Source organism: Scylla paramamosain, chromosome 8 (assembly GCF_035594125.1).
Source record: "Scylla paramamosain isolate STU-SP2022 chromosome 8, ASM3559412v1, whole genome shotgun sequence".
Taxonomy (NCBI): Eukaryota; Metazoa; Arthropoda; class Malacostraca; order Decapoda; family Portunidae; genus Scylla; species Scylla paramamosain.
The window spans coordinates 15174540-15184539 of record NC_087158.1 but is presented as its reverse complement, the minus strand read 5'-3'; the positions used below and the strand labels follow the sequence as shown (position 1 = coordinate 15184539).

Genomic DNA, 10000 nt, shown 5'->3' with positions numbered 1-10000 from the left:
AGAGAGAGATATAATTAGTGGGGCTTTTTTTTTCCTTTTTTTTTCCCCTTGGTCTACCTCTCGTGTGTATAAAAGAAAAACTAGATATGAATATTGTAAGGATGATGAAAGAATAACTGATATTTTGAGTTTATTTACCGTAAGAATCAGAGATAACAATGAACTGGTTTACAAGACAAGCATTACAGGGAAGACTTAAGTGTAGCAAAGGCTCTTAGTTCGCGCAATGAATAGATAAGAGTGCACTCACGCTCTGACACACAACGCCAAGGAGTCACGTTAATTCTGGAATTCGAACTAGAGACTGACAAGCATTACCGTGACGTGCTTAGTGGAGAACAGACACACGCACGTACACTCATTACAGGTGATCCAATAAAGGGGAAATTGATCAGTTTTCTTATCATTCTTTCACTCAACCAAACTAAATGCAAAATGCCGACTTTTTTTTTTTTTTTTTTTTTATGACGAAATTGCCTCCGAGTCCCGTCTTCGTAAACCATTCCATGATTCGATTTTGTTCACTTCGCCTCCGAGTCCCGTGTTCATAAACGTCTCGGCGCCTCGCGGTGCTCACTTCGCCTCTTAGTAGTTTGAGTTTAAGCTCGTTAATTTTTTGGCTGCTTTTTTTCTTTTTTTCTTTTTTTTTTCTATTTTTGACATTTTTTTCTTGCGTTTTTTTTATTTATCTATTATTTTTTTATCTATATATTATTTGTTTATTTATTTGTTTATTTATTTATTTATACATTTTATTCATTTATTTATTTTATTTTTATTTATTTATTTCTATTTATTTATTTTATTTATTTACTTATATTTATTTATTTATTTATTTATTTATTTTATTTTTCATTTATTTATTTTTATTTTATTTTTTTTATTTTTACTTTTTTATTTACTTTTTTATTTTTTTGCTTTTTTGTTGCTTTTCCTGCTTTGTATTTTTTGCTTAATTTTCATTTTTTTCATGTTTTATATTTTTCACTATTTCTCATTTTGGCTTTTATTTTGTTATTATTTATTTATTTATTTTTATTTTTTTATTCTTATTTTTGTTCTTTTTTTATTTTTTTTTTTAGTTTTTATTTTTATTTAATTTTTCCTGTCTTTTTATTTATTTTTTATCTTTTATATTTTTCCTTTGCTTTTTATTTTATTTTTGTTTTTTGCTTTTATTTTTATTCATTTATTTTTTTTGCCCTTTTTTTCTTTATATCTCTTTTTTTGTTTTTATTTTTTTTATTTTTCTTTGGTTTTTATTTTCTTGATTCTTTTCTTATTTTTTTTATTTTTCCTTTTTTCTTTATTCGTGTTTTTATTTTTATATATTTTCTTTGTTTTGTTTTGTTTTGTTTTATTTATTTATTTATTTATTTATATTATTTTTATGTATTTTTTTCTATTTTTGCGTTTTTTTCTATTTTTCTCGTTTTTTATTGTTTTTTTCTTATTTTTTTTAGATTTTTATTTTCTTTCTTTGGTTTTCATTTTGTTCTTGTTTTATTCTATTTTTTATTCATTTATTTTTTTGCCCTTTTTTTCTTTATATTTTTTTGTTTTTATTTTTTTATATTTTTCTTTTGTTTTTATTTTCTTGATTCTTTTCTTATTTTTTATTTTTCCTTTTTTTTCTTTGTTCATGTGTTTTTTTTTTTATTTTCTTTGTTTTGTTTTGTTTCTTTCTTTATTTATTTTTTAAGTTTATATTTTTATGTATTTTTTTCTTTTTTGTGTGTTTTTTTTTCTATTTTTCTCGTTTTTTTATTTTTTTCTTATTTTTAAGATTTTTTTTATTTCTTTCTTTGGTTTTCATTTTGTTCTTGTTTTAATCTATTTTTTTTTTCATTTTCTTGCCTTTTTTGAAGATTTTATTTTTGTATTTTTCTTTGGTTTTTATTTTGTTCTTTTTTTATTTTGTCCTTGTTGTTTCCTTTGTTTTTATTTTATTCTTTTTTTTTTGCTTTTTATATTTTTTCCTTCATTTTTTTTATGTTCTTAGTTTTTTTTTCCTTTGTATTTTATTTTGTTTTCGTTTTCTGGTTTTTATTTTTATAGTCTCTTTTTTTATTTTGTTCTTGTCTTTTGTTCGTATTTTTTTTATTTTCCTTTGTTTTTATTTTGTTCTTGTTTTATTTTTTTATTTTTTTCTTTGGTTTTCATTTTATTCTTGATTTTTGCGGATCTATTTTTTTATTTTGTTCTTGTTTTTTATTTTTTTATTTGGTTTTAAGTTCGTTTTATTTCTTTTTTTTCATTTTTGGTCTTGTTTTTGTTTTTTTTCCTTTGCCTATTTTATTTTTTTCTTGTTTTCGGGTTTTTATTTATTTTTTTCTTTGGTTTTTATTTTGTTCTTTTTTGGGGGTTTTATTTTTATTTGTTTTTTTTTCTTTTGTATTTTTCCTTTATTTTCTATTTTGATTTTTTTTTTTTTTGCTTTCTTTCTTCTCTTTACTTATACTTTTTTTCTTTTTATCCTTTTGTTTTGTTATTTGTTTTTGGTATTTTGTATTTTCCTTTGGAATTCATTTTGCTCTTGTTTTCTGTTTTGGGTGTTTTGGGTGTTTTTATTTATTTTTTTACTTTTTTTCTTTTTTTCTCGTTTCTCTGTTTTTTGATGTTTTGTACTTCTTGTCTTTTTTTTTACTGATTGACATATTTTTCTTTGTTTTTTTTTTTTGTTCTTTTTTTCTTCACTTATTGATGCATACTTTTTCTTTTATTTTGTCCTTGTTTATTGCTTTTGATGTTTTGCATTTTTTTTTTTTTTCTTTCCTTTACTTCTTGAGTGCCTCCGCCGCGGTGAAGGGACTGACCAGGCTGGCGTGGCTCGACAGCGGCGCCGCCTCATTGCTCTCATTGCTCACGACAAGGCGTGGCGGGTGGAGGCGCTCACTGCTTCCTCTTCTGCTTGGTGTTCTGTCCCTTGGCCTTGGTGTCTCTGCCATCCTTGCCATTCTTGTCATTCTTGTTGCTCTTATCATTCTTGCCATCTTTTCCATTCTTACCTCCTTTATCACCTTTATCATTCTTGTTACTCTTGCCACTCTTGTTGCTTTTGCTATCCTTATCATTGTTTCCACCCTTGCCACGCTTCCCGCTGCCGCTCTTGTTATCAAGAGCCGCGTCCTTCTGAGTGTCGTGATTCAAAAGTTTCTTCAGCTCCGCGAGAGCGTCAGCCACGTCCTCAGGGGCCCCTGTCACAGTGCCGCGCCCCTCGGCTTCGCCCTTTCCTGGGGGCGCCACCCGCACGTCAAACCTGCGCTCCACCAGGGCGCGGCAACCCTGCAGCAGGCGGCGCTGTGCAGCGCCCACCGGGAAGCAGCGCGTGGTCTTCGTCTCTGCCTGGTCCTGCTGTTGATTCTCCTCTTCCTTGCACTCCTCGTCTGAACTGTCCTGCTCCCGCCGCTCTCGGCGCTTGCGTCGCTGCCTGCCGGTGGTGCGGGTGGCAGGACCCTGCTCTATCTCGACGCCCCACGCCAGCTCGAGGGGGTCCTCGTGGGCGGCCTGTTCCTGCTGCTCCTCTCGCCTCTGCTTTCTCCTCGCCAACTTGGCCTCGGTCTTCTGGCGCTGCCTTTCGCGCGCTCGCTGCTGCTTCTCCCGCTCTGCCCTGCCCGAGACGACCTTCCTCTTGGTGCGGGTGAGGCGGTCCACCACCGCGTCGTCCCGCCTGGCGATCACAATCCTGCGCACGTCTCTGTCACTGACGAAGCCCACCTCGCCGACCTTCATGTGGCGGGTCTTGCGCAGGTTGGAACCTGGCGTGTACAGTACGGCCACGTTGGCCAACTTGTTGCCCTGCGCGCTGTTGGCCTTGCACAGCTGTGCCGCATCGTGCAATAGGACGTGGGGCACGTCACGCATGCCCTGGCCTGGCTCAAGCTGCAGGTACACGTGGGCTGAGGGCAGGTCGTCCACATGGAAGAAGACGACGCGGTCTGTGGCCTGCGTCAGGAGGTGGTCGTTCTCTTGCTTGTCGGTGCCCATGATCAAGATGGCGGGTGGGTCCACCACTGCGCTAAGGAAGGTGAGGACGGCGCCGCGCGGCCGTAGCAGCAGCTCGGGCGCGGCGGAGGGCGGGGCGGCGGCCATCTTGCTGTTGTTCTTGGCCTTGCCTCGAGAGGCCTTGCCCTGCCGTGCAGGTCGCGGACATTCCTCCCAAGACGACTCCTCGGAGCCTGAGTCGTCAGCGACATCGTCATTGAAATCAGAGTCGCTGGCGTCAGGCTCTTCCACTGCAGGCTGGGCCGCCCTGCTCTTGCCCCGCACAGGCTGTTTCTTAACAGCTTCTTCCCGCTTAGGTTCTTCCAGCACATCAGCTTTTGTCTCTTGTTCTTCCTTCAGATGTTCTTCCACCACTTGTTCTTTCATCAGATGTTCCTCGACCTCTTGTTCTTCCATCAGATGTTCTTCTACACCAGGTTCCTGCGTAACAGGTTCCTCCACAATAGTTTCTTCTATAGCAGTAGATTCTTGCACCATAAATTCTTCCATAACATGCTTTTCCATAAGATCTTCTTCCATAACAATTTCTTCCATAAGATGTTCTTTCATAACATGTTCTTCCTTAAAATTTTCATCCATAAGATGTTCTTCCTTAAGATGTTCTTCCATAGCATTTTCATCCTTAAGATTTTCTTCCATAGCATTTTCTTCCATAAGATGTTCTTCCATAACAGTTTCCTCCATAAGATGTTCCACTGTAACAGTTTCTTCCATAAGATGTTCTTCCATAAGATTTTCTTCCTTAAGTTGTTCTTCCATAAGATGTTCTTCCTTAAGATTCTCCTCCATAGTATTTTCTTCCTTAAGATATTCTTCCATAATAGTTTCTTCCATAAGATGTTCTTCCATAACAGTTCCTTTCATAAGATGTTCTTCCTTAAGATTTTCTTCCATTAGATGTTCTTCCATCAAATGTTCTTCCATAACAGTTTCTTCCTTAAGATGTTTCTCCTTAAGATGTTCTTCCATAACATTTTCTTCCTTAAGATGTTCTTCCATAATAGTTTCTCCCTTAAGATGCTCTTCCATAACAGTTTTTTCCTTAAGATGTTCTTCCATAAGATGTTCTTCCTTAAGATGTTCTTCCAAAAGGCGTTCTTCCTTAACAGGATCTTCCATAACATTTTTTTCCTTAAGATGTTCTTTAAGATGTTCTTCCTTAAGATGTTCTTTTATAAGATGTTCTTCCATAACATGTTCTTGAATAACATATTCTACAAGAGTCTTGTGCATCACAGACTCTTCCAGATGAGTCACCATTGGCAGAGACTCTTCCAGAGAAGTGTCCTCCATGGCATGCTCCTCCAGCACTGCCCGGGAGACTCCCCCGCTGGGGGCGCGGCGCCCACGCTTCTTGCGTCGAAACAGCCGCAGGAAGGCGTGGATGAAGGCGCAGCATCCAGCCTTCCCGGGCGTCTTGTTGCGCTTCTCTGGGTTGGTCTTGTTCATTGCTGCTCGCTTCGATGAGTTTGTGTCTTTCTCTCCACTGATTGCTGCGACTTTCTGTTTCTGTCCACTGACTTTTGTGACCTTCTGAATCCCGCTCATGCCTAAGAGTTACTGAGTGTTTTCTTTCGGCTGCAGGTATGGCATGGTACTATTTAGCATGAATTGGGCCCCAGAAAGCAGCACAGCAGGAGCTTGGAGTTAGCGCCCCACGGCTGCTTGAAGTGGCAGCTGTGATTGGCTGGCATGGTGGATTCTGGACAGTGATTGGTTGGCGTGGTGAATGTTAGACAGTGATTGGTTGGCGTCCTAAGGCACTCTTAGCGGTAACTTACGTAGTAGCAATAGACGCTGGTGAACCTTTACCGTGTGTGGGAAAGAGGGAGAGGAGAGGAAATATGCTAATGGAAGGATGGGGTAATGGAGGAGAGGAGGAAGGAAATGTGTGGAAAGAGGAAGAGAGGGAAGAGGTGGTGGAAGAAGAGAAAAAGCTAAAGAAGGAGGAAGAGGAGGAGAAGGAGGAAAAGGAGGAGAAAGAGGATGAGGAATAATGATAAGAGGAAGAAGCAGATGAGGCCAAGTACTAAGTAATAAGAATGACAAAGGAAAACTGCCTCAAATGACGTGCACACACACACACACACACACACACACACACACACACACACACACACACACACACAAACAAGCGGAAAAAAATACATGAATTACATCTGTTGTTATTTTGAAGGTGTGCGTGCGTGCGTGTGTGTGCGCGCGCGTTTCTGCCACACACTGGAAGATCTGTTTACCAAAGTTCATAATGATGTAATACGTGGTATGATTTTGTGTTGTACTACGTGAATACAAGTAAGAATTGGTATATATATATATATATATATATATATATATATATATATATATATATATATATATATATATATATATATATATATATATATATATATATATATATATATATATATATATATATATATATATATATATATATATATATATATATATATATATATGTTTGATAATTGCGTTATATAGATTACTGACATTCAATCGTTACAGTCTTAGTTATATGTTCCCTTTTTGCGGCTTATGAATTCTTGGGAGTCTCTCATAGGTTGAAATACCTTAATTAATTACTACTTGTGCTACCGTGGACTACAATGTTTAACTTTTTTGTGTGGAGTTTTTGTATTTTTTGTGTACCTATTACTTTTAGGAGTTTGTATAATTCTATTGTCAATAAATCTATCTATCTATCTGTGCGTGTGTGTGTATATATATGTGTGTGTGTGTGTGTGTGTGTGTGTGTGTGTGTGTGTGTGTGTGTGTGTGTGTGTGTGTTTCTATCGTTCCTTCCACCTTTTCTCTCTCTCTCTCTCTCTCTCTCTCTCTCTCTCTCTCTCTCTCTCTCTCTCTCTCTCTCTCTCTCTCTCTCTCTCTCTCTCTCTCTCTCTCTCTCTCTCTTCTGTATTAACTTCATTACTTTGCTGTGTACTTTTCTGTTTTGTCTCACATGTACTATACAAGTATATACATCACCTGTGAGTCGTTAGTGAATTACCTGAGTGTGTGGTACTGTACGCCTCGTCTCTCACACACGCGGACTGTGCTATCATTGTCCCTAATATTGCCTGAAACTGTACCTTTATTTTTGCCCACGTGGACTGTAAGTGTTACCGATGTGTCTTGTTTACCTGTGTGTATGTTTGTAACTGTCATTTCTCTTTTACCATGTACTACTATAACTACTACTTCTACTACTACTACTACTACTACTACTACTACTACTACTACTACTACTACTACTACTACTACTACTACTACTACTATTCACTTCAACCTTTTTTCCTGTGCAGGTGAGGACGCGGTGTACCGCAGCACAGTGGTGGCCCTCGAGGGGGACGCTCCCAGTCCGCCAGGGGGAGTCCTCTACTTCCTGAGGGTGGGTACTGACTGTGTGTGTGTGTGTGTGTGTGTGTGTGTGTGTGTGTGTGTGTGTGTGTGTGTGTGTGTGTGTGTGTGTGTGTGTGTGTGTGTGTGTGTGTGTGTGTGTGTGTGTGTGTTTTGCTGGACCACTGTTTTAGTTTGTTACTGATATATGTTAGCAGCATTGACGATGGTCTCGCCTGGTGTCAAAATTTACCGCCGGCACAAACAGTAGCCAGCAGAGTAACCACGACACGGGACAAAGAAACCTGCTACTATTCAGATCAACAAACCCGATGAACAACTGAGTGGCAAATGAAAATCAATATCAGTACATAATGCAAATTCAAATTAAAAGCGACGATCACCTTGTTCAGTATTTAGTGAATGACAGGAGCTTTCTGGAGTGAATGAGGAAAATGCTCTCGGAATGCTACATCAAGCGATATGAGGCCCAGTCAGCATGGTTCACAGGCCGTGAAGACTGCTGCCTAGAAAATGAGTTGCCTTTATCGGGTGTACCTTCGAAAACAAATTACAGGGTTATGTTAAAACTTTGTAATATCCTGATCCGACCCCACCATCAGTAATGCGTACAGTTGGACAGGTTTGTAACTCCAATCAACAAATGAGCCACTCTCTAATGTCAGAAAATTGCAATTGAAATTCGTTCGGATTTAGTTATGAAATACTGCTTTGCTGGGGTGTTGCTGGCTGTCGAGCACCGCGTGGAGGGAGGTAGCATTAGTGGCAGTTCTTATCACATTCCCATGAAATTTCTGAGTAATATTTTCACACCGCATAGTACGCACTACCTTTTTCCTGGCAGCCCTGGGTGGACGGAGAGGTGGGTGGGAAGGAGCCTTCATCTTTGCTATCCTTTTTCTCTTAGTGTATGCCATGTAGTGTCGTCCCCACAAACAGTCCCGTAAGGACTAACAAGTCTGCCGTTATTTGTTATTCTGTTGTGTTCCTTAGTGTTCCTTAGTATTCTTCCTGCTCCTCTTCCTTGTTTGTGGTTTGCCTCAAAGGAGGATTGTTGCCCCCAAGGGAGCTCTGGAAGGAGGAGGAGGAAGAAGAGACCCATTGCGCTTTTGTATTCTGAAACGACTCGAAACACACACGGGTTATTTTTTATTGTTTAACTCTCTAAACTGGAGCTGGGGCAGGAAGAGAGAGAGAGAGAGAGAGAGAGAGAGAGAGAGAGAGAGAGAGAGAGAGAGGTGGGTAATTGCATGTGTGTGTGTGTGTGTGTGTGTGTGTGTGTGTGTGTGTGTGTGTGTGTGTGTGTGTGTGTGTGTGTGTGTGTGTATGTGCGCGCACGATTTTAGGGCATAAAAATTAATCTTATAATAGGTTTATGTGTATTTTATAGCAATTAATAGTTTGATGACTTCGATGTTGTTGCTGTTCTTGCTGCTTCTGCTGTGTTATACTCCTATTTTACTTGTTTTTCTATTCATCATTTTTATTTCAAGTCATCGTAGCTATAGTATATATGAAGTAGTAGTAGTGGTAGTAGTAGTGGTAGTAGTAGTAGTAGTAGTAGTAGTAGTAGTAGTAGTAGTAGTAGTAGTAGTAGTAGTAGTAGTAGTAATAGTAGTAGTAGTAGTAGTAGAAGAAGAAGAAGAAGAAGAAGCAGTATCAACATTATTGTTAATATTATCACGTGCTACAGAAGGAAAAGAGGAGCAGAAGGTGTTAGGATCCTAATAGATATGAAATTATTTTACATTATTTTCTTCCATATGGCGAGGCGTTAACCGGTCACGTCTCGGTCAGCTGTTGTTCCCGCGCGAAGGTGACAGTGTTAGGATTCAGTTTACCTTACTTCCATTGCATTCTGGCGTATGTCACTGGGAAAGATCATTGTGTTGTGTATCTATCACTTGTAATTGTTTCCTATCCACCTGTTCTGTTTTTATCTTGAAGGCATGATTTCCTTACAACATAGCAAGTAATCTATGACTCTCCACTGAGACTTAATACTTGTCTATTCTATTTATTTGTCTGTCTACCTATTTGTCTGTCTGTCTGTCTTTATGTATGTATGTCTGTCTGTCTGTCTGTCTGTCTGTCTATCTATCTATCTATCTATCTATCTATCTATCTATTTATTTTGTATTTATCTATCTGTCTATCTATCTATCTATCTATCTATCTATCTATCTATCTATCTATCTGTCTACCTATCTGTCTGTCTATTTATCTATTTATCTATCTATCTATATATCTATCTATCTATCTATCTATCTATCATATAATGTTTCTCACCAACTTGTCTATTGTCTCCCTATGACGTATCAAGGAACCTGGAATCCTTCACAGAGACTTAACATTTGTCTATGTGTCTGTCAATTGTCTATGTGTCTGTCAAATGTAATTACTTGTTTCCATACCCACCTATTCTGTTTTATCGAGAAGGCATGATTTCCTGATGACTTCCCAAATAGTCTGTAACGCTACAGTGAGCTTTGCTGTGGAGATGCATGTGAATCAGATCAGGTTCATTGGATCGTATTTTCAAATGTTTTACAATATCTCAACTTGTTATGCCAGGTTGTAATGAAGGTGACTGCAGTTTTCAAGGCTGTTTTCATGATTGAAGTGAGAGTGTAGCAAG

General features: G+C 38.2%; 2 protein-coding genes across 2 annotated transcripts in view; one reads left to right on the top strand and one right to left on the bottom strand.

Annotated features, from left to right (window-relative positions):
- Positions 1-10000, top strand: part of LOC135102546 (sodium-independent sulfate anion transporter-like) — a 92989-nt gene that overhangs the window by 57090 nt on the left and 25899 nt on the right. Inside the window, exon 3 of the mRNA XM_064007827.1 lies at positions 7308-7393. Coding sequence (XP_063863897.1) covers positions 7308-7393 — 86 coding nt within the window. The remainder of the gene's footprint in view (positions 1-7307; positions 7394-10000) is intronic.
- On the bottom strand, positions 2422-5730 carry LOC135102837 (synaptonemal complex protein 1-like). Its single transcript, XM_064008401.1, has one exon. It carries the CDS (start codon positions 5551-5553, stop codon positions 2893-2895), a length of 2661 nt encoding a protein of 886 aa, XP_063864471.1. The 5' UTR covers positions 5554-5730; the 3' UTR covers positions 2422-2892.

Bases quoted from the DNA above. Each gene is read 5' to 3' on its own strand.
- LOC135102837 (XM_064008401.1), bottom strand. From the start codon at position 5,553: ATGAGCGGGATTCAGAAGGTCACAAAAGTCAGTGGACAGAAACAGAAA.